The 26113-nt window shown below is 34.3% G+C and overlaps 1 protein-coding gene across 2 annotated transcripts in view; it reads right to left on the bottom strand.

The window, feature by feature from the left end:
• Positions 1–2228: 2228 nt before the first annotated feature.
• Pu (GTP cyclohydrolase punch) overlaps positions 2229–26113 on the bottom strand; it is a 52076-nt gene continuing 28191 nt past the window's right edge. For both annotated transcript variants that reach the window (XM_089649634.1, XM_089649636.1), the window contains exons 3-7: positions 24652–24759; positions 16234–16335; positions 9595–9760; positions 7437–7553; positions 2229–4144 (exon numbers count right to left, since the gene is read on the bottom strand). In XM_089649634.1, coding sequence (XP_089505760.1) covers positions 4015–4144; positions 7437–7553; positions 9595–9760; positions 16234–16335; positions 24652–24759 — 623 coding nt within the window. In that variant the 3' untranslated portion in view covers positions 2229–4014. The remainder of the gene's footprint in view (positions 4145–7436; positions 7554–9594; positions 9761–16233; positions 16336–24651; positions 24760–26113) is intronic.

Raw genomic sequence — 26113 nt, 5'->3', positions numbered from 1 at the left:
AAAACAGTAAAAAAACAAATGTCGATGAAAGATTATGTATTTACAATGCAATAAACTTTTAAAAAAATTTTCTTCTGTTTAGCTTTGTATTTTTTTAAATAAATACATTTATTTACATCTAAAACTTATTTTCTTCTTATAATTTTAATCTACCAACGGTTATGCAGATTGGGAGGAAGGTATCTTTACTGGATCGTATCTCCTAGTGTTTTGTCCTGTTAATCCCGCATTCATTGTTTTCCCGCATTCATCGTTTATTTCGATAGGTCCCTTTAAAACCAATAGATAGAGGTTTCACTGTATATATAAATAATTAAGCTTAAAATAATATAAATTATAAATATTTGATAAACAATGATTTTGCTAATAATATGTAGTAATATTGTCAAATTATTTTATATAAATCATATTTCTGGAGAACCTTTTAAATAATATGTATATTAAAAAAGTGTTAACATTTATATTTTTGTTTATTAAAGTTAAACACGACGCTCGCTGCATTCTGTGTGTTTATAGATGGCGTTAATTAATTTATTTTATTAAAATACGCTTTGTGTATGGTATTGCTTTACAATATTAAGACATTTTGTTTTGTTTGAGTTCGTACATTAGCAATGTGTATATGAATAGGCATACAAATACAATATGTTCTCAGTGATGCAATTCAACGCAAGACAGATTAACATACATGCACTCATAATGTACTATGCGATCAATCCCAAGCTTCATAGTCTTGTAGATCACAGTTACACGACATGACTAAGATCAGAACAAATGATGATAGTACAAAAAATGAATACATCGTTTGGACAACGTTTCCATGTATTCCTGTCTCTTAAGGTGTATAATGGGTTCAAGCAGCAATGCATTAAGGTTAAAACAGATCCTCTTCAAAAGCAAATACAGGGTTTTCCAATAAGAGGTGTTATTTTGAATAGCCCGCTATTTCGGTAGATGTTACTTTTGAAGCTATCATTTTTTGACATTTGACAAGTAGAAACTACGCCATTAATACAAATGGAACGATACACGCTTCAACGCATTGAAATTATTAAAATTCACTTGGGTGAATCAAATGAAAATCATCTTGAGTGATGAGGCCCATTTCCACCTCGGTGGCTTCGTCAACAAGCAAAATTGTCGCAGTGGCTCGGAAAACCCAAGATTTATTGTTGAAAAGCCTCTCTATCTGAGGATACATTGAGATGTGTTACTGTTTGGTGCTGTTTATGGTCCGGCGGAGTCATTGGACCTTACTTTTTCGAAAATGAGGCTGGAGCAACAGTTACGGTGAATGGATTGCGCTATCGAGAGATGATTAATGATTTTTATGGCCGGAATTGGATGGTATTGATCTGGACAACGTTTACTTTCAACAAGACGGCGATACGTGCCACACAAGCAACGAAACCATTGATCTTTTACGATTGAATATCAAAATAACACCTCTTATTGGAAAACCCAGTATATGTATTGCTGAAAGAAAGTGGCAGAACGAAATCGGAAAGCTTCCTGAATGAAATTATTGTCCCTATTATCTTATACATATATTCAATTTTTGTTTTTGTGTTACGATATATGTACAACATTGTATTATTGTTTTTATATGTTCTTATTTATGTTACCATCATAATACGGGAATTCGCCTGGGGTATTATTAATAATAAATACAAATATTGTAATTGTATGCCTTTCTTGAAAGAGTTTTTATACGGAGAAAACTTACTGCGTATGTACAGGTGCAAACAAATAATTTGTCTTAATATTGCAAAGCATAACTTCCAAAAGCTAATTATAATAAATTAATTAAATTAACGCTATCTATGAACGTCGTGTTTAACCTTAATCCTATAATTTTCTAGGCTAGCTAACGTAAAATCAATTAAATAATAATATAATTGAGAACCTGCAATGGACAAAGCTATCCACATTCGAATCGTAAATAAATACATATGACAATTTTAAAAGAATTAGGAAAAATACTACAGACAAGCATCAAACAAGGCATTCAATGGGCAAATTGATATGAAATGGACAATGCTCGTCATGTAATTAATTAAAAATACAAATTTCTGTCGTGCATCTGTCTGTGACTCCCCTTCAATAAACTCTAGAACTTTTGCTATGAATTTAAGCATCATTTTCAAAATTGAAAGTGTTACATATTTGATGTAATAAATGTAATTAGATGTGACACAAAGCGAAAAAATTGGTTACACATATTTTAGCTCCAATTAGTTCAATTTGTCCTCCAACGCTTTAATGCTTTACGACCGGAAACTATCGAATTCGGTCCAGTTTTAACGAGATATTTCACAGGTCTGCGTAAGTATGTAATAATAATTAAAAGTAGTTAATACATAGACGCACGACAGTGACATCTGTAAATTTAAAAAGAATACATTAATACAGAAATAACTACTTTACTAAAGAACTACTTTGAATTACACTGTTTATATCCGGGAAAAAATACTAACAACCTTTAAAACATTTTGGGTAAATTCATGCGATATAAAAATATATCTTGTCATATAAAATCATAAATCTAAGTGGATTTTAATTCACTAGTATAGTTTTGTCAGTATTATCGTAAATAGGGATTATCATTTATTCGATTAGGTAAATAGCCATTTTAAACCGATATCGAACAATGGTGACAGTTATAATCAGTCATTCAAAAAATCAATTAAGAAATGTCCATGATTGAGTTATATTTATATATTTTTAGTAGGCCATGATTTTGCACAACATTTTTACCAATTTCAATACATTATATGTTGTTAGTGAAGAAGATAAAGTTTAGACAAATATTGGACTCAATTTGGTAGCCATTAATCAAAACTGAGACGCAGTTATCTAATCAAATAAGCACCAATCTTTGTATGGGTTATGTTAATGAATTTGTTGAACTTAATGTCAATGATTGAAGGGAGCACTGTCATTCAAACACATAAACTACGTCAGATAATTAACTTGAAAGATTTTCTAGAATTCTTACTTCTTTGTAAATGAGTCTAACGTTAATGCATATATTTTCCTTGTAACAATAAGAAAATGAATATTTCTTGGCCTAGTTGAAAACATAAATAACATAATCCTCTTTATACTGCCGTGGTAATTAAAAACACAGTGTTGATGTTGAGAGTCTGTGTTTTTAGTTACCATGGCAGTATACTCTGTGATAGAGCACAACTCTTCCTTGTTACATGCTTTAACTGCATATGAATCCCCTTTAACTAAGTGACAATGCGCATACATCCAGTTACAAGGTTGATTTTGGGTTACTAAATGACGTTGCACATTTCTTCCTTGTGACTAGATGACAATGCAAATTAATTGTTCCCTGTAACATGATTTGATTGATTCTAATCAACGAAGTGACAACACATGTTTCTTCCTTTTAACTAAGTGATAATTATTCACATCCTTGCATGTAATTAAAATACTGTTCACACGTCTTTTCTGAACTAGTTGTTAATTTACATTTCTTCCCCATAACCAGGAGAAAATTAATGAATTTCTTTCTGTAATTTCACTGACAACGGACAACTTTTTTTATTATTTTGTTGCTGCTGCAACTATGTGACATTTACTGCTTGGAGATGTCAAAAGAAATAATGTCAAACTAACTTATTAAATTAGCCCACCGTCCCATGGTCCGGAAAGCCATTGACATAAACTGAGTGCCGTAAGACCCTGCGCAGAAAAGTAATGTTTGCTACGGTTTGCAGCACAGCCATTGTGCGACTTTTTTACGCAAGTTTAACGGTTTTGTCGATTTCTTATCCTTTGACCGACCCATGGGATAACGGGCTTAGTCGAATGACGTTGTATGTTTTAGCACTAACCCTCTCAATTTTCTAAGAGGTTACAATTAAAAAGAAACACATTGAAAAAAGCATTTATAATGACAATACATACTAACTAAATTGTCGAGAATATTTAATAATAATAATAACTGTTTGTTTTGAAGTTCTCCAGGAAAATGATGAAGTACCAGAGTCAGGTCAGGGTCTACTTGGAGTGGACGAGGTTGAGGAACTCTTCCCGAGTTTTGGGATCGTCACGGAAGACGCCCAGCATCGTGGAAGTCACCGTCTTGCTGTTAATCTTCTGGACTCCGCGCATCACCATACACATGTGACTGAAAATATATGAATAATTCATTAAACTTAACCCTTTAGTATCTACCCCCGGTCTCACAGACACCAGCGATATTATTTGTGTGAATAACTAAGCGTGCATTCATCTTTAAATTTCGTGTGTACATGTACCTTCTCCCCGTCACCCGCAGTGCCGCGCCTGCAGTCATCGAGGACACACATGCGCGTTATTGCATTTGATGAATAAAAAACTTCAGTAACGGTCTGAGGGACCGGGGTAGGTACGTAGTAATTCTTAGTTCCAATTTTGTAAAAGTAGCTACTTTTTATTGAAATTTGCGTATTTATGTATAAGTTGATTATCGAATTTATGAAAATTAGTTACGAGAAGTTCCTAAGTTATGTTCCTATGATCATGGGTCTCAATTTGTTTATTTTTCCTTTTTCATAGAATAAGGAAGTTGAGTCCATTTTTTTTATTTTTTTTTATCAATGTTCGCATTCAAACTTATACTGGTATTTTTTTTTTTTTTTTAAAGTTTGTTTTCATAATTAAATTAATTCTCAAAGTTTAAATTTTATTAAGCCCGCCAAAACGAGCGGAATCCGAGCGGTAAGAGGCGGGGTGTGGTGTGACGTCATTAGAACTGTGAAAACCACGACGCTCAAGCATTTTGTATGGAAAAAATTTTAATTCTTCAACAAGGAATTCCAGTAATTTTTTTACCAATGTTAACCGTCTATTAGAATTGATGTTATTAAAAAAAAAGAAAATTGATTAAGATTTCACAGTTAAATTAATATTTTAAGTTAGAATATTTGCTTTTCCCGCCCGGTACGGTACTGTACGGTATTGCCGTCGCTACTTGTTGACATTCCACGCGCTAATTCAGGACCACCGCGCAGAAAAGTAAAGACCAAAAGTAAAATAACGGTTTACAGCCCAGTTCACTGTGAGACCTTTCTGGGCGGCCGGCGGCCTGAAGTGTATCACATGCTATGTGACATGTATAATAATAAAAACTTCTAAGTTATGCAATAAACAACATATTATTATAAAGCACTATACGAATATGTATCTTTAGAAATCCATTTCATATAATAATAACAACAAATACGTACATATATTTGACAAACCCAAATAAACCTTTGGCCTATACACCTCTCTCATCTAAACCGACCATCTCTCATGTAATAGAAAGAGATGCACCATAGGTGATCCGTTGAACGTACAAGTCACGACACATGTGACGTCAGAATTCTTTCGACCAATCGTGGAGCGTCTACAGTCTATTGCTATTGAATGCTTTTTCAAGAACGTTTAACTAATTCTAAGAATAATAATATAGAAATATATTTATATTTTTAGAATCGATATTTTTTTATCTACATGAACATATTTTTTATAAGTCAAAATATTTTTCACTCAACTTCCTTATTAACAAAGAGATTTTGATTTATCTAAGGAATAAATAGTAAAAATCCCTTTTATAATTAGTTTTATTTCAAATTATCTCCCACTGCTGTAGATTTTTTTTGCAAGAGCGATATATCGCTGAAGACTCACAGACCTTATGGGTCTTACGTGCAGGGAGTTATGTTACTGAAATAGGGTGTAGTTAGTTAAAGGGATTATCATTCTTGGTCTTGAAAAAACCAATGTTGTAGTAGTGATGACATAGCAACAGGCAAACAGTTCCACAACTTTTTCATAATTATGGATGTTTTAAAATAAAATGATTCATTGTGTTTTTTTGTTAACGTTTTCGATATATTCAAGATGTTAAAATGTCATTATTTAAAAATATCAACCTTTATTTCAAATACAAAAATTTGAAAGAAAATTTTATTTAGTTTCTAAAATAATATTTCTTTTTATGAAAACTTCAAAAATAAGAAATTTAATATCGCACATTTAAAATAGTGATCGGACTATGTCAGTGATCAGTGAATTCAACACACCTTTAAAAAGTGATATAAAATCATGAAAAGTGATGTTAATTTTTGTCCATCACTTTTCATGACTTTATATCATTGCCTGAACAGACTATGTAATAATTACAATAGCGCATTATCCAAGGTTGATATTTTCAGTTGCGAACTTACCAAATACAAGAGGTCCATAAAAGAATATTACTCTGATGGTTTGTGAATAATTTTTATGTCTCTATTGTTTATATCTCTATTATGATTTGATTTATATTTACAACCTCTCTCCATGGCTATAAATGAAATGTTTTGTAAATTTTTAGTTTTATATAATCTTTTGTTTTGTATAAATTTCATATTCATTTCTCACAAATTTAAATAACTTATTCCCCATATTATGCTGTCTCAGTTAAAGTCACAAGGAGGAAATCCATAACTGGTTTTATTTTTACTATGTAATACTTATGTACAAACTGATTGAATGTAAACTGTCGATTTCCCGAAAATGAATAAATAAATAAATGATTTTTTTAAATGTGTGTTGAATTGTCACTGTTTTGAGTTATCATGGAACCATTTGTAATACCGCATTCCGAAATTCTATGAGAAATGTCACCGAATGACAGTCCCAATGTAGGTAGGTACTTTGAAGGTACACCCACCCTGTCCCACCCCGGTATAGGTGACTTATGGTCACCCCTTCGGAGCTCTCGCATGAATCTATTTTTTTTGAATAAAAGGCTCTACAATTTATATAAATGAAGCTAGGCCTTCAAAGTCCCCGCATACGGTGTTATGAAGCGGTATGCAAGCGCTTACAAGTACTAAACTAAGGACAACACAGAAAAATAAACAACAAAAAAATCAAGATTAAGTGTCAGGCAGATAGTTGGTGGAGGGGACCCACACTCCAGTACCTGTAAACACATAAAAGTAAAATAAACAATAGAGTGAAGGGGGAGTTTCGCCGAACCACGACTGGCAGTCCTGTTGAGAAATTGGTGGTGGTTGGGGCGACTGGTGCAGATCAGGACTTCCACACCCCTTAGCCGACCACCCGGTGGTGCCCTGAAGATAAGTATTGGAAAAAGAGGGATAAAACCCTAAAGAACCTAGGGGAAAGAAGCGTCAGGAGGTCGGAGGCAGGGTGGAGGTTACCCCAGCCCGCACAGTCACCCCTCTGACCACCAACGCTCATCAGGGGTGGCGCAGGTGATTGGCGGAGTCCCCCGGTAAGAAAGAATAATAAGAAGCTCCAGTCGTGCATGCGGGGACGAGGCCCGTTATCCAACCCCTAATGGGGAAAATAAACAAAACAAAACAGTAGGTAGGTACTGTAGGTAAAAATATTTAAAAGCCTGAAGGGGTAAGTATCAGGGGAACATAAGATAAAAGGTAACTCACACTCCCTCTACCACGACGGCCACCCCAGCTGGTTGGACTGCTTTGGTCACAGCGATGGCTATCTGCTTCGTCAGGCGCTCCTGAACCTGCAGTCTGCGGGAGAAGATCTCAACAATCCTGGAAATAACAAACAAATATTGCCATTATTAAACAGTACGCACTCTAATACAACCCATTCAACATTCTTCTAGATCAGAGGTTCCCAAAGTGGTCTATATGGACCCCCAGGGGTCGATATGCTAGGGGTCTATGTCAGCGAGAAAAAAATTTGGGGGTCCACGAGATTCAAATGGGGGTACATAAGAGCGGACCCCCATTTACCTCAAGTCAACATTTAGGAGTTCCGTAAATGACACAATAGACCTAACACAAATATAATAGACTGAGAAATAACTTATTCGATATTTGTATTTTTATATTTCGTAAAGTTGTTGATTGAGGTATATAAATAGAGTCTACGTTCCTTTTCTCGTCAGAATTAATATATTCAAGCAAAACATTGCACATTGGAAGTCGCGAATTTTCCTAGTTCCCCAACTTGTTTTTGAAAAACGTCCAGGGTAATAATGATATTCAACATTTAAATGCACTTCAAACAGACTTCAAAACTAAGTTTGAGGACATCTTGACTATGGAAATGCAACATTGAAGAATCGGATATCATGTGACAAGAAGAACTGAATGGAATAAGCACTGACAAAGAACTTAGGGGGCAGTTCTGTAGGGCTAACTACAGAAAGAAATACCCGTTGCTTATCCTGCTTCATTTACATTTGGTGTAATACCTTACAAGGGTGCCCCTGTCTGCACAATTTAAAGACAGCAACTATACCGCCACCCGGTTGTTGGACAGGCAAGGGAAGGGAATATTTTTACTAAAAAAATAAATGATTATCACATGGGACGTTAATAGTTTTAGGAAAATTCAATATTCAGCAGGCAGGGGGTCTACCGAAAAAAATAAATTTGGCAAGTGGTCTACGGGGTAAAAAAGTTTGGGAACCTCTGTTCTAGATGGTATAAATAATGTGATTCACGATTAATCTTTAAGCGTAAGCGTATTTTAGCGGTAAACTCACAAAAATCTTTATCTCTAAATATCTGTCTGTCTGTTTGTGCGCTTAGTTCTTCTAAACAAAGCAACAGATTTTAATAAGGTTTTCAATATCATTTAGAGAATTTCTTCCGGAAGGTTTGTATATACAGGATTTTCCAATAAGAGGTGTTATTTTGATATTCAATCGTAAAAGATCAATGGTTTCGTTGCTTGTGTGGCACGTGGCGCCGTCTTGTTGAAAGCAAACGTTGTCCAGATCAATACCATCCAATTCCGGCCATAAAAAATCATTGATCATCTCTCGATAGCGCAATCCATTCACCGTAACTGTTGCTCCAGCCTCATTTTCGAAAAAGTAAGGTCCAATAACTCCGCCGGACCATAAACCGCACCAAACAGTCACACGTTGAGGATAGAGAAGCTTTTCAACAATAATTCTTGGGTTTTCCGAGCCCCAGATGCGACAATTTTGCTTGTTGACGAAGCCACCGATGTGGAAATGGGCCTCATCACTCAAGATGATTTGCATTTAATTCACTCAAGTGAATTTTAATAATTTCAATGCGTTGTTGAAGCGTGCATCGTTCCATTTTTATTAATGGCATAGTTTCTACTTGTCAAATGTCAAAAAATGACAGCTTCAAAAGTAACATCTACCGAAATAGCGGGCTGTTCAAAATAACACCTCTTATTGGAAAACCCTGTACTTGTAATCACAATTTTATATTGTGTATTTTGTACCTACTTTACAATGGATTACATCTATTTACTGTCAGTATCTCCTGTATAATACAGATATTCTCCTATGTACACTGCATCTTGTATCGCTTTTATGTAAAAGCCCTTTTAGGCGTATATATAAATAAATCAAAATAAATAGAAAATAAAATTTTAATTCGGAGCCTACTTATTAAACTATACACCAATGAAAAACTCTGAAAGTTTATTCCATAGATTTTCAGAGTTTTTCATTGGTGGATATAGTTAGAGAACATATGACGTCACAATATTTGAAATTGAAATTTGTAATATTCTTAAAATTAATAAAGTGATTGAATTTGAATTGTTATTGTTGACCTGTGGAATAAGAGTTGTGCTTACCTGGCCAGTTTGCTGAGTCCCAGGATCTTCTTGCAGGGCAGGTACCCTATGGACACCTTGCCATAAAACGGCACCAGGTGATGCTCGCACATGGAGAACATCTCTATGTCTTTCACAACCACCATCTCGTCGTGATCCTCATCGAACACGGCGTCATTGAGAACCTCTGCAATAAATAAAGAAATATTAAACTCAAGAAGCCAGTGCTCACCAATATGCTGATTTATAGAATTCACTGGGTGACGAACGGCCGCTGTCTTATCTGTCATCTGAATGGAGCGATTTCGCTAGATTGCTGATTAAATGGTCGAGTTTAACAGAGGGCGACGGAGATTAGGCTAAATTTAATTACAGACTATTGAAGTTCAACGGAGGGCAAAACTCGTTAGTGTTAGTAGTGGAAAGAGGGATTTTTACTATGTAAAGCGTAATTTTCAGTACATTTTATTTGGTCAATAAATACACTCGAAAATCAAAAAAAAATCATACTTAAGGCGATGCACTACGTCGTGTAATATTTTAAATGGAGCCGCTATCAATAACAGCCCTTACGTAGATGGCTATAAGGTTTAAATTCCCGCTTAACACCATCCGCCTGTTTTGATTTAGGCAAGAAAAAAACATGGCCAAAAAGTGCCTTTTATTTTATTTTGTGGATGTTCAGGCATAAATATTTAATTTTTTTCCGATCATTTTATAAATAACTTAATTTTCCACATTATACAATAAAATCATAACCGAAAATGGGTTCGTAAGTAGGAGATTTTGAACTTTAAAGCAGTTTTCATAGGCCTATACATTATTTTTTTCTGGGCTTATAAAAAGACTTATCTAAAAAATACTCGATTATTTCAAAGGCCAAGATGTATTCTACTCGCAGTATTTAATTAAAGCATCTGAAACATTTCTAGATGACCAAATTTTCAAACCAAAAACCATTTTGCATTACTACGTATGGCATCGCCTTAACGCAATGTCTCTGCACTGTAACGAGATATGGAGTCGAATTAAAGAAGATGTAATATATTTTTTTAACGGTAACATCTTTAGTTAACTAGTATAACAAAGTCAATATCCGCGTCTGTCTGTTTGTGCGCTTAGTTCTTCTAAACTGCGCAACGGATTTTGATAAGGTTTTCACTGTCATTTAGAGATTTTTTTTCCGAAAGGTTTATGTATGTAATACATGGGTATTATATTTTTAGAAAGTACAGATAAGTCGATGTTTTGTAATTAAGTCTTGAAAAATATTTTCTTACATTGATATCGCTGGCTAAACCTTATGAGATACATCAAAATAATATACTACGGAATTGTGTATCTGAAAATGGCCTACAGAAGAGTCCGTAATATAACTAACTAACTATCTTACCATCACGCCGTTTCCCCGCAGGGGTTGGCAGAGAGGACGGACCGCCAAACAACTCGGTCTTGGCAAACACTCCTTGCCTCATTTACATTCATAAATCGTCTCATACATACTCTTCTATTATTCTGACTCTTGAAACGGCCCGACTCAAGTATCTGATTCACTTGGTCGTGCCATGTCTTCCTTGGGCGTCCCAAACTTCTGCTACCATTCACGTTTGTATCATATTATCCTTACACTCCTTTCTTCGCTCATTCGCTGTACATGCCAAAACCATCTAAGCGTCCCTTTATTGATCGTACTCATTACGCTTACATCAGCTTTGCACTCTTTGCGGATCTCCACATTTCTCACATGATCATACGTGGTTTTACCACACATACGCCTCAGGGATCTCACTTCTACAGCATTCAGCCTACTTTAATCCTTTCTCTGCCAGTTCCATGCCTCACTTCCATACATCAGGGCAGGCACCAGCACTCCATTGTGGACTGTTAGCTTCGCTTCTTTGGACAATTTTCTCAATCTAAATATAAAAAGATGTAGAATATTTACGTCCTACTCACTCAGATCTTGTACTGAGGGGAACTAGGTTTTGGAGGGTTGTCAGCGGTTCCTATGGTTTGTGTGGGGTTTTTCAGTAACGTTTATAACGATGTTTTTAAAATACTAGCCAGTTGTTTTTTCGATACTATTACTTAAGGTAGTTTTTTGTTGTTTTAACTTTTTAATTCTAGATGAGAGTTTGTTATATGTATAACTATTCATCTATACATTCAGAGCTTCTGCGTCCAAGGCAGAATTAAACTTTGGTATATATAGCTTATCTTATTTGCTTGGCTCAGTCTCGATTCTCGACGAAGACATTACAATCGAACAACGAGTGGTTCGACCCAAAGTTTGTTGGTTATATAGTTTTGCGAGGAGTTTGTTTTCCTATTTATCTTTTTTGAGATGATAAACCAGAGAATTTTTAGCATAGATTTTTGTATACTTTGAAACATCAAACTGTTTACAGATTTCTGTAGTTGTCTTTCTTAAGGCCCCGTAGTAAGCGTTCAAGGATGGTTTGAAAGTAAGATATCCAAATACGAATGTTAGAGAAAGCGAAAATGGTGAAAATATTTAATAAAACACGACTCGTTTGAAATAGAGCAAAAATGTCTCGACAAATGCTTTAGTTGTATTTAAAGATACACTGTGAATTTTTTCATGCCTATAACATATTAAATAACAGAACAAAACGTGTTTTAAATAATGTTTGGAGCTTACTTTGCGATTTTCAAATAATTAACGTTTCAGCATAACAAATGTATAGATTAACTTAGAGTTAACGAGAGACTTGTTATAAATCGGTAGAAATTTTATGTTTAAGGTGACCTTTAATATGGTCTTTGTGGTGCATTTAGGAGTTATCTTTAGACGTGTTACTTGATTTGATACTGCTGAGCCCATCGAAATATCAACTCTAGATATGGCGTATCTTAAAAATAGTAATTTCATAAGTAAACTCCCCATCGGATTCTGTCGCCTCGCTTAGAAAGCATACTATTATTTTGGGAGACAAATTAGGTCCTCGCAGACCAAAAAAAGGTAAAAAAGTGCCTGGTTATCCCAGTACGCAGTATTCATTGATTTACACACACATCTCATGCATATGTACATACATGCGACCACTGTACTGAGATAATATTGTTGTTATTTGTTTTACCTTCATTTTATTCGCGCACCTTTTCGCTGCACATTGTGCAATCACTCGCTTACAACAACCCGAGCTATTCGTCGAAACATATCTATGAACTGCTTTACCTACATACATTTTACATCCGCGCATGTCTCATGCAAAACCGCTTTGTGTTCAGTGCCACTGCTGTGATACCTGAGGAGGATGGACAGGAAGAAAACGAGTCCTTCCTTATTCATAATCGTCTAATCGAACTTTCTATGTCAAATCGAGCCGTTTACTATGATCGTTCTTTTAGTGTAACAGATCCGCTCATCTGGAATAGACTTCCCTCAGCTCTTACTATAATCTCCAGAATTTGGCTGAATTTAAACGGGCTTTAAAAACAAAATTATTTAAAAAATCTTACCATTCATAAATTTTAACTTCTTTTCAATATTTTATAATAAGCCATATTCCAAAACTTCCGGTAATTGTTTGGTTACGGTTGTCTCCTTATTGTACCTTTTAAAGTGTCTGCTCAGAAAATTAACATTTCTGAGCACAAACTGCCTCCTGTTTTATACTATGTTTTAGTTTTAATATTCTTGTTTTGTCCTGTCCTGCTGTTATTGTTATTCTAAGTTTTGTCATCACTTTGTATAAACAGTGTATTTAGTGTTATAATATTAGATCTGTATTGGGTAAGGCACACTGTAGGAATAATTTTAAGAACCACTAATACTGAATTACCATTTTTTTAAGTTTTTTATACGAGTAGTTAAGCGCACTTGAAGTGAAATGACACTAAACTGCGCTATATAAATGCCATGTTATTATTATTATTATTATATTACTGTTTTATGTGCAGTGGTAATTACACTAACATTCAACATACATCATTTACACATCAGTGCCTTTTCTTTATGAAGAATGTTTTCTTAACCCAACTTTTGTAACAAACAATTTTGATTTTGGGTGTCATTTTTAACATCCGCACGCTCTGTCTAGACAATGTTGGTCGATGGCCCCATCCTTTTATTCCATATTCCAGTTCTATATTCCTTACATGTATAAGTGTCTATATGATATGTATAGTATAAAGTATAAATAAATATAGTTATATAGGTCGGGCAAACAGTGGGCCACTCTTCACTGTTCCTTTTAGAGGGCTTTGCAAACTCCGCACGGGAATACGTGATGAAATGGCAGAGTGCTACGTTAAATGTTAAGCGGGGACTTATCTACGTTGTTACTACGGCGAAACCCGCTTAGTACGTAATTTCTGAAAATAATTTATATTCACGTAATTGTAATCGAATTGATTTGATTAAAATCATCATTTCGAATAAAACGAAAATATTTGATGGTAAGGAACTGTTGGTTTCAAGAAAATATTAAATAAAATTAAGTATGTTGTAATGTCTAAATGATCGACTTGTGATTATTTTGTTACAAAAACTGCAAAAATCATCAAAATTTAGGATATGCCGAAAAAATCATACGACACGAACAAACCAGTTAACGAAACATATCGCAAAATTTTTGTTGTTTATTTTTGGGGTGTTATGCCGTGTTGCGCTAACTCCTTCTTTAGCCGACGTTTCGGACAGCGTTGCAGTGTCCATCATCAGGGCAGATCCGGTAGATCCGAAGATGTGTGATCTACCGGATCTGCCCTGATGATGGACACTGCAACGCTGTCCGAAACGTCGGCTAAAGAAGGAGTTAGCGCAACACGGCATAACAACCCAAAAACAAACAACAAAAATGCTTTTGGCCGTGAGAATCTTAAAGCTTACCATATCGCAAAACACGAAATAAAATAATTGGTTACGAAAAAGAGATACCTTAGACGTGTTGAAAATAATTTATCCAAATTTTGATAAAATAAATAAACGAAAAATGGTATTGATGTGAACAAACGAAAAAAAGAATTTCTTTAGTTTGTCTATAAAATATAACACAACCTATAAAACCTATAACTGACCTAAATAACTCAACAAAATGGTTTAAAACAAAGTAAAAAAAAATCTATATTGTCAAGCCACAAAGTGTTTGCCATATCCTAACCAACAAATATCTGTTTACACTATTTTCATTTGAATTAATCGTACACACAATCTGACGGTGGTTTGTTTTTGGGGTATTATGCCGTGTTGCGCTATCTCCTTCTTTAGCAGATGTGACACATCTGCCCTGATGATGGATGGACACTGCAATGCTGTCCAAAACGTTGGCTAAAGAAGGAAATAGCGCAACACGGCATAATACCCCCAAAACAACCCACTATAAAACTTTTGGCCGTGAAAACCTCAAATCATACCGTACACACAATTGTTTGCCTTCCGGGAAGAATCCTTAAATAAGACGAAATGTTTTCTTGATCTCAGAAAAACTGCGAACTTCATGAGTAAAAAATCGAACCAGCTTGAAAATGAATATACCACCATAATACTTGTGCTGAAAACAAAAACGCTTAATTTGAACCAACCGGAAAAACTTGCTTTTTATAAACGTGTTTTCGTTAAAAGCGTATGCGTTATAACCGAGTTTAACTGAAATTTTGATTATGTACATCACTAATACACTAATTAAACATTATTTGTTCATCACATTAATTGCTTATCGTTAGTTTTGTTATCATATCAGATAATTCTTGTAAATGGATTACTTTGTTTGTATGGTGTAAAAGCTTTTAATGAAATTAAATGTCAATAAATTATACCTGGAGAGTCAATATCGACCTTCTCGTCTAAAACAAGACATGAAACAATTTTTTTATTTATCAATATAAAGTTTTTTTACATAAATTTTTCGACATCTGTCTCACTAGGGTACACCTGAGTCGAGACAGACGTATTCAGGTACTTGAAGAATACTTACAAAGGGGCTGTTATAAAATTTTTAAATCTATAATTTTATTTTGTATGTGAATTGTTGTTACTTGTGTTGTGGCGCAACTTGTGATTTTTTTTTTATCTCCTCAAAGTTGAAAAAAAAACTTTTTTATGTTGATGATTCATTTTAATGCTTAAATGATTTACATATGAGTATGTTTTGTCTAGTTCACAATATTTTATTTACACTGCAAGCCTAAAAGCATTTAAGCATTAAAATGAATCATCAACATTAAAAAGTGTTTTTTTCAACTTTGAGGATTTAAAAAAAAAATCACAAGTTGCCACAATACGAAGTATGTCAAAAAAATACAAATAAATAGTAGTATATCTGTGTGTAAGGATAGAATGGCCAACCTTATGATTCCAGAGATAGCCTCATTTTTAATGTCAGTGCCATACAAATTTTTCTTTAAAAAATCATAACTCCTTCATTTGTACACGCAATTGCTTCGTACGAAATTTTATAGCATAGTAATGATCAGCAAAATCCATTTCTAGCCAAAAAGATACCCTTGAAAATTCAAGTCTCTATGTCTATGAAAGACGATTTTCAGCCCACTGTGTGGCGTAGGTGTCCAGTACAACCCTAAAATAAAGTCATATCGATCGATCACAACCAAACAATCGAGAATCTAACAAAATAACACTCGTCTGTAAAGAACCCAGTAGGTATAAAATAAATAAATGAAAAATTCCAAAATTACCTTCTAGACTCTGGTCATAGCCCTTGGTGAAGAATAACATGGCTTTAGCGGCCCTTTCTGGGGTCTTCAAGAGACCCTGTCGGTCGGGGTCCTCTCCCAAACCTGTAGACAATAAAAAACATATAAAATTGACACATAAAAAATTAATGTTTCTTGTATGTTTGTCTCCTATGGACTCGTAAACTACTGGACCGATTTGGCAGAAAATTTGAAAGTTTTTTCTCATTAGTGCCAGTAGTATTTAGATAGTGGTTTGAATGATATAAAAAGTCAGAAACATCTGAGAAAGACTTAACGTATTACTCTGCACTTGAGATATGGAGTATACCTTATATTGTAGGTAATATGCATTAAAATCGCTTGACAAACGAGTCCAGAAACGTTCGATTTCAAACACAAACTGGTTTTTAATTTATTTTGTAAATAATTTTGTAAGAAAGCAAAAAAGTTAATCAAGTGAAACTGTCACAGATAATCTTATCTATAATACTGTATTTTTAAAAAGTTGTTTCCTATACCCGTTCATACATTTCTACAGATTTTTTTTTTTTTTAGTATGTTACATTTATATTTTTTATTTGTATTTTACTCAAGCAAAACGATAGGAAAACCTTCAATTTATCTAAAGCATTTTTTTGGTATTCATAATGTACACCAAATCGTTATAAAGATTAATCAAAATAGTGATTTGGCATTAAGCTTTGCCTTAATAGTAACAATGTGATATGCCTACATTTGTGGTTGGTAGACGAAGTTGGGGATAACATAGCATTATCAAATTAATGAAATGGTGGTAAAATGTAGCAAATGAGTTGAAAAGGGTGTGAGGAGAATGTATGATGTGAAAATGAGAGGTAGAACAAGTCGAGGATCCACAAATACTTTTAAAATGTAAGCTTTTTCAATTGTTACGATAATGTTATTGCCATTTTAAAAATGCACCCAGGTTTCAGGTACAAGTCAAAACCTTTAAATTTTACTCCAAATCATTTTTAACCCCAAGCAACGCTGGGTACATGTCAGCTAGTCTCTAAATCAGTGGTTCTTAACCTGAGGTCGATCGAACCTCAGGGGTTCGGTGAGTTAGTCTCGGGGGTTCGGTGTTGGTCAAGACTCCCGAATTATATTTGATGAAATCATTGAAATTCAGCAGAGCCAGGTTCAACATCAACTCTTCAGAACAACATCGCTCTCAACGTATTGCTGTCAACAAATGGAAACATACCCTGTTATTGCTAAGTAAGCTCTGGAGATTTTTATACCGTTTGTTACAACATATCTTTGCGAGCAATCCTTTTCGAAGATAATGGATATAAAAACGAAGAAGAGGAATAGACTGTGTTGTGAAAATGACATGAGATTGGCACTTACCAAGGTAAAGCCGCGAATTTCTGAATTGGTTTCTGAAAGGCAACAGCAGAAGTCACACTGATTTAAAGTAAATAATAATTAATATGTTTCATGTTTTGATTTAACCATTAAAATTTAATATTTTGATCTTTGTTTTTTTTTTCATTTTGTACACCTATATATAAATAAATACCATGTTTTGAATTTGTAAAAATCTAATTTTATTCTTCAAATTAGGAGGGGTTCGGTGAATGCGCATATGTAACTGGTGGGGTTCGGTACCTCCAAAAAGGTTAAGAACTACTGCTCTAAATCATATAAAATAAAGTCGGTATCCGCGTCTGTCTGTTTGTGCGCTTAGTTCTTCATAACTACGAAACGTATTTTGATAGGATTTTCACTATCATTTAAGGAATTTCATTCCGAAGATTTTTTTATATTTTTTTTTTATTTGGTAGATACAATATTTTTTTTTACATTTCAAAGTTTTCCAGTAATGTTGGCCTCACTGGGTGGCTTGCCCGTGCTGAGGCCTTCATTTTATAATATGAAAATATAATCTAAATACAATCTACAATATAAGATAAAATAATACATTTAATATATAATCTTGTGTATTTGTGAGTGATGTGTGTTTATATTGGTTTACATAATACATGCATATTATATTAATAAAAAGTAGAAAAAAGTCGATGTTTTGTAATCAAGTCGTAAAATTTTTTTTCGGAAGCTTACATTGTTAACGCTGGCTAAACTTTAGAGATACATCAAAATAATGTACTACACAAATGTATATCTCAAAAAGGCCTACAGAAAGTAGTCAAGTAGTAAGTCTGCAATAGTATATGTCTGTCTCCTAAGGATAACCCCCAGCAAAGCCGGTACACGTCAACTAGTTTATAATAAATATAACATAGTAAATGTCTAGAATTACCAGAAGTTAAGGTGAAGGTATCGGGGAAATCACAATTTATAATCGGGTTACATTACAAATACCAAAAAAATCAACCATTAAATAATATATTATTTTAATCAATATTAATAGATATTAATTATTATTTTTTTTTGATAAATTAATGTTTTTAAGACAAGATTTTATTTATGCACAGCACAAAGGATAACAATTATTTTTATAAGCAATAATTGTTCGCCTGAAACCACATTGAAAAAATCTCCTGATAAAAAATACATGACGCCAACGGGACTCGAACCCGTGTCCATTCTAAGTTCAAGTATTTCACCTAAAAATGTAGACAATTTGTCTCAACGCCATCTATTGAGAGAGTTAGCACTTACAATGCCTTTCTCATATAAAATAAAGTTGGTTGTTCTCAGGTGAAAAAAATGTAACAAGCAGTAATTGTTGAATGAAACACTAGCATATATTGAATAATTTCGCGGGTAAGAGATAAGCCTCCATAGCTCAGTGGTCAGAGCTTTCGACCGGAAATCGAATGGACACGAGTTCGAGTCCCGTTGGCGTCATGTATTTTTTATCAGGAGATTTTTTCAATGTGGATGAGTGTTTCAGGCGAACAATTATTGCTTATAAAAATAATTAATAGATATGTTTAAAAAAATAAATTATTATTTGACGGATAATTGAATCCTTCACAGGGACTGGAGTCTGCTCTAAGAACTGAGGCTAATCGCAATTGGGTAGGACCGACATTTATTTCGTATATTAACTGCTGTATTGCTGTCCAATTTAAGATAAATTAGTACATGTCCGCGTGTGTTTGCGTAATTGCCACTAAAAGTTGATTTTTGTAACAGAAACGCTTATATTTTCTTCATTGCTAAAAAAAACAAACCTTAAAAAGCCACGACAAAAATAATGGCAACCAAGTGACCGATCAATTTTAATTTTAATGAAATAACTAATAAATTTCATTATTATATTTTTCAGTGACTCAAAACCCTTCAGTACTTTCAATACTTTTGTTAAGCTTGCAATGTTTTCTATGTATTTCAAATGCTCCGTATATATCTTATTTTTTAATTTTCCGTAAAAACAAATACTGTTTTAGAAACTAGATAAAATTATCTTTCCTGTGTATCTATTTAAAAAAAACATTACTATTTCTAAATAATACAATTTTAATATTAAATGTGAAAAAATGTCGTAGAAAACGCTAACCACATTTTTACTTCATTTTTTACTCCTCGTAGAAAAACTGTGAGTACCTACTCGATATTTCGAAAACACATTCGATTTGTTTGGTAAATTTGTAAGACTAAAAGTCATTTTTTCAGGTTCTATGCTACAAAACTGACTGATTTTTTGGAATCGTGATAAGAATTAGGTATTGTCCCAAGCGAAATCAGTTGCAAAATATTTAAAAAGTTTCATTTTTACGAAAATCGTCATTCTTACGGACACTAATGCGAGACTTGGGTTCAAACTTTAAAAGGCATTTTTCCAGGTTCTATGGTACCAAACCGGCTGATTTTTTGGAATCGTGATGAGAATTATTGTCCCAAGCGAAATCAGCTACAAAAAGTTGCATTTCTACTAAAATTATCATTATTACGGGCACTAATGCAAAACTTTGGTTCGAACTAATTCTGTACCTTCATTTTTATCTTGTTCATATAATGAAAAAAAATAGAAATAATTTTTAAAATTAAACACATTATTACGATAGTGACGCGAAATAAGAATTATTCATTTTGGCTATTTTTGCAATTTTATTAATGGCATCCAATATAAATATTTGAGGCAAACTGGAAAGAATTATTATTTATTTATAACGTCAAAAAATTACGTAGTTCCGAATGATAGAAAAAAAGATAAAAATACTTCATAAAAGGTAAAAAAAATGGACGCCCGGTCATATATGGCTCTAAAACGAAGGAGGGGTTAAATAGTTGTTTCTCATTGTTATTAAACTGATGAACAGTGTTTTAGTTTTACGTAGTGCTAGTCTTCTGTTGTTTTTTTTAAACAGAGTGTCAATGGCAGGAACTTGGCCTTCAAAACAAGAGGAAAGTCACTCTCTACATGTGATTTCCAAAAACTCTGCGTTAAGGTTAAACGCAACGCTCGTTGTATTCTACGTGTTCACAGATGGCGTTAATTAATAAATTTTGTTTAAATACGCTTTTGCAAGGTATTGCTTTACAGTATTAAGACAAATTATTTGTTTGCGCCCTCATATACGCAATATGAATATGAATAAATAGTTTTGTCCATATAAAAACTCAATTCTATCGAGAAAGGCATACAAATACAATATTGGATTGAATCATCGGTAAAATATTGTATTTGTGTGCCTTTCTCGAAAGGGTTAAGTCTTTAAACGAACAAAACTATTGATTCATATTCATATTGCGTATATACGGGCGCTAACAAATGATTTGTCTTAATATTGTAAAGCAATACCTTGCAAAAGCGTATTTAAACAAAATTAATTAATTAACGCCATCTGTGAACACGTAGAATACAACGAGCGTTGCGTTTAACCTTAAACCCAGGAAACGCCGGGAACTTCAGCCATAGCTTATACTGTTCACCAAGAGATGTCTCTAGAATAAAGGTTCGCCCCTCTAGTTCAGAAGCGATGTGAGCAAACAGTTAGGTTTCTACCAACAGAGAGATTTTGAGAGCATAAGAGAACTGACATTATATCTCCTGAATGTACTACACACTCTGATTACAAGAATTTCTAGTTTAAATAAATATAAGATAAATGAACATACCATTCCCAAGAATCCTTATAGGGCAAACATGATTTGGCTTTAGAAGCTTAAATCAGGATAAGCATTTTTTGCGAATTAAATTTAAGCATAGATTTCATTTTTTTGATATGAAAGCCCTCTCTAAAGCTGGACACACACGGCAGAGCTAACGAGCCAAATCACCCAGCGCCAAGCAGAACATCGTGAAAAAAGACCGTGTTGTTGAGGGTTGATAATTATGTTTTTATATAATTTAAAGAGTTGGTCATTAACGATTTTTGCCATGATCTAGTTTTAATATTTATAAGATTACAATTCTCAATATTGCGTTTATATCCATTTTTAAAGCAAGTGTTACTTGGCGTTTTTCTCCAAAGAGTAGGAAATACTCTTTGATAAAAAGTGTGAACGGTAATGTCACAGGGGTAACAATTTGGGAGGCTTGTATGAGTACCGCCACCCCGGGAACCATTTATTGAATAACCAACATCCCTGACATAGGTCACCCCAAGTGTTTCGCTACGTTTGGCGACTTAGCAAGGGTGCCCGGGTTCATGGGGGTAAGGTTTGTCTAGGTCTAGGCGGCGAATGCATTTGCCCACATTCTGCGTGGCAGGAGACCTTTGGATCTTTTCAGCCGGACTCTCTATCGACTCATCGCCTAGCACCGCATTGACTCTAAGATTCCTACTCACTCCTCACACCTTTTTCCTTCCCAGAACTTTCTATCATTCCTTTCCTTAAAAAGACCCTCCACACAGCATCTCCAAAGATGTAATAGGCCCTAAGACTTTTTTTTCATCAGAGCCTTCTGTGTGGGGCTAATGGAAAAAAAAAATTGCTCAACACAATTAAAAATTTAAAAAATAATGAAATTTATCGAATCCAGTGTTTGTAGGGAATCTCAGGTGACTTAGGGTGCTTCGACAGCCTCAGCTTGATTTTCGTTAGTCGAAAATCCAAGCCGAGCCAAAAAGTCATAGCTTGGCTCGGCCGTATCTGGCATTCCCCGAGCCAAAATCCGTTCAGTATGAATTCAAACAACTAGTCTGACAGTATGGCTAACGGAGAAAAGATTCCCTCATGGTATGGCCTCTACAAGCGGACGTGATTTTGTTCTAAATATTATAGATAAATATAATATAACCATTTTATATACCCAGGAAACTATATTTTTCTTATTACTTAATTTTATTTTATTTGGTAATATATTTTACATTTCGTAGTACAATCCAATAATGTTGGCCTCACTGGGAGGTGAATTACCCGTGCTGAGGTCTCCATTTTATAATACAAAAAATATATACATATGGTGAAGAAAAAAAAAATTAAGATAAATTTAAACTAAAAATAAAGGTTTAAAATTAAAGTAAAATAGAAATAAAATAAAATGAAATAAAGTTGAAATCGGTATATTTATATTATATGTTGTGTTTTTGTGAGTGATGTGTGTTTTATATTGGTTTTGTGTGTTACGTGTAGTTTTTATTATTTTATGTTATGAAATTTAGGTAATATTGTCATTTTTGTTCATTAATCCATTGCATAATTTTGTGGCTGAGCTTAGTTTTGTTCTCCTCTATTTTATTTTCAAGTATTAGACTGTTTGATAGTATCTTTGTCCAAAGCTTGTATTTACCGTCGGAGTTTTCATGTTTTCTTTTTACGCTTGTCTAACTGGTGTGTTAGTGATATTTTGTGTAAGTTGAAATTTATTTTTTGGTCAAAAATATAGCTTAGTAGTGTTTTAACGGATAATTGGCGTATATCTAGTACGTCACAACTGTTGAATATTTGGTCTGTATCAGTCAGTCTATGTTGTTTTAGTATTACCTTTAAGATCTTTTTCTGTGCGATTTCTAATGAATCGATATCCGAGTTTGTTGCTCCTCCCAAACCAATAATTCCATATTCTATTATTGATTGGCAAAGTGCAAAATTTATTGTTTTAAATTGTTTTATTTTAATATGTTTCTTACGTTTAGGAAAATGTGTATTGTTTTGAGGAGTTTATTTGTGATTATAAATAAGCCTTTCTTCAATATTTGTAAAAAATATATGTAAATGTTTTAATCCTCAATCAATGAACTTTCATCTTTAAATATGAATATTTTATTTTTAAAACCTATTTTAAATAAACCGTAGTTGAATTTTTGTGAAACAATAAACAATTCTGCTATTCTACCGATCTACTGCTACTACCGATTCTACTGATCTACCGATTTCTGTTCCACGATAACTCAACACAATGACAATTAAAAACTCTTTTCATGACTCCATATCACTTTTAAAATGTATGTTTAATTGTCGATTTCATAAGTTATTCGTCACTACCGATTTCAGCTAAAAACTAGCAAAATCTGCCGATTTCTAGAAATATAACCAGTCACTAAAAATATTCGATAGCCTATCGATTTTTTTCGGCATGGTATCACTGGATTTAGATCAAACTTGGCTCGGCTCATCGTGTGTGGCCGCCTTATTTGATGTCCCGTGTCTAAATGGATTCAGTAAAATGTCTTCGGGGCCAAATGACTGCCGTGTGTGTCCAGCTTTAGGGACAGCATAACTCTAGTAACTCCACCAACAAGGGCGGACATCACGGGAAATAGAATCTCCGGTCCGTGATAATTTAGCTGACAGTCCAATTAAAACTGACGGGGGTTTTTGAACAACAACCAACTACGTCAATCGATAATACCTAGGTCTCTTTCAGTTAGGCAGCGCTAATACTTTGACGATTTTGATTATCAGTCAATATGTACTTGAATATTTTTTTCGGTAATGAATGAATGCAAATCTTGGAAGCGGAAATTAACCCACTTCCCGACATCCGAACGAGCTGAAACTCGGCAGATATACTCGTTGTCAATGACAATGCATTCTATCAAATTTTGATGGCAATCACGCACAGACACGTGGACATACACGCATTTCTATGAAATCGGATGATGTCACAGCAGTTGAAATAAGAATAAATTTCGGTCCTGCAAGGTTTGTCATGGACCTAAAAAGCCTTGGAAGACGTAAGTACCACTGGCATTGAAGCCAAATCTAGAGTGAGAAGAAATTGCCTGGCAGCCATCTTGTATGACCAACTTTTGAAATGATTTGTACACAAAGTGGTGCACAATTAACCATTATTATTTTATTTTATGTTGTTAGTGCAGTTATAACGTCTTACGATATTTTGTAGGTTCGTGAAGTTGGTAAAGTTTTACAGTTCATGGGTAGAAAGGTTCGATACTCAGTCAAACCAAAAGAAAGAATTTTTTTAGTTTGAAAAGATATTTTTAAATGTATTCAATTCAATTGATACAAAAAACTTTGTTTTACACAGAGAAAGAATTTGACACGAGGCAATGATAAAAGAGAAAGACAACTAACCTGAGAGCAGCAGACGGTAGGACCTGGTCATGTCGGGAAGAAGGGCCTCTCTGGTAGGGGGTCTGTGGTCCAATTCCAGATCGTGATGGAAGGTGCATTTTTCATGGCCTGTAACAAAAAAATCCTTTTAAAATAAGGTAATATTGAGCACAGATAAAAATTCCTAATAGGCGTTTGCTTTTTGGTGTGATACATAAGAAGGGACTACGCTCTTGCACAGAACTATGTTTCATTCGACCAGCCCCGTGGTACTTTCCGTCCGGCCACCAAAACTCTGTGCGGTATATTTCGTTCTATTCTCACTCAAATTGGCGATGGATTTATTCGAAACATGGAAACTTTTCTCTTACTTCAGCGAATTTATCTGCGCGTGGTCTAGTTATTTCAATGTGCGCTCTTCGATGGTCAACGTACGACTGATGTCATAGTTTGTTCAAAATATTCTCGAACCCTCCTGGTGCCAAAAATATGGTCACGTGAGTTGCATCCAGCTCGTCGAAATGGTATCCAGATTTCATGTCAGGGCAAGTCTATTAATTTGCATGTCTATGGTCTAAAGCAGAGGTTCCCAAAGTGGTCTATATGGACCCCTAGGGGTCGATATCGGCATGCTGGGGGTCTATGTCTGCGAGAAAAAAAATTGGGGGTCCACGAGATTCAAATGGGGGTACATACAAGCGGACCCCCATTTACCTCAACTCAACATTTAGGAGTTCCGTAAATGACACAATAGACCTAACACAAATATAATAGACTGAGAAATTACTTATTTTTGTGTTTTTATATTTCGTAAAGTTGTTAATTGAGGTATATAAATAGAGACGACGTTCCTTTTCTCGTCAGAATTAATATATTCAAGCAAAAATTGCACATTGGAAGCCGCGAATTTTCCTAGTTCCCGAACTTGTTTTTGAAAAACGTCCAGGGTAATTTTGAGGACATTTTTACTATGGAAATGCAACGTTGAAGAATCGGAAATCATGTGACAAGAAGAACTGACCGGAATAAGCATTGACAAAGAACTTAAGGGGCAGTTCAGCTACAGAAAGAAATTCCCGTTGCTTATCCTGCTTCATTTTCATTTGGTGTAATACCTCACAAGGGCGCCCCTGTCTGCACAATGTAAAGACAGCACAACTATACCGTCACCCAGTTGTTGGGCAGGCAAGGGAAGGGAATCATTTTACTAAAAAAATAAATGATTATCACATTGGACGTTAATAGTTTTAGGAAAATATGGGAACCTCTGGTCGGAAGGGAGTTTAAGAACTCAAATGTACACAAATGATGGAGTGACAATTATAGTCACTAATCAATAATCATGCATTTAGAAAAGCACACAACGAAAGATAATGGAGTTATTTCTAACGAGCGTGACGGGTTAAAAACTGGTAGCTCATTCATTTAGCAAAGTACTTTTAACCAAACATTCTTCTTTAATGGATATGCTCAATGTTTTCCA

This window comes from Hesperophylax consimilis, chromosome 30 (assembly GCF_061612785.1).
Source record: "Hesperophylax consimilis isolate HC1 chromosome 30, BYU_Hcon_1.0, whole genome shotgun sequence".
Classification (NCBI taxonomy): Eukaryota; Metazoa; Arthropoda; class Insecta; order Trichoptera; family Limnephilidae; genus Hesperophylax; species Hesperophylax consimilis.
The sequence above is the reverse complement of the archived record's forward strand: the minus strand, read 5'-3'. Positions and strand labels throughout refer to the sequence as shown.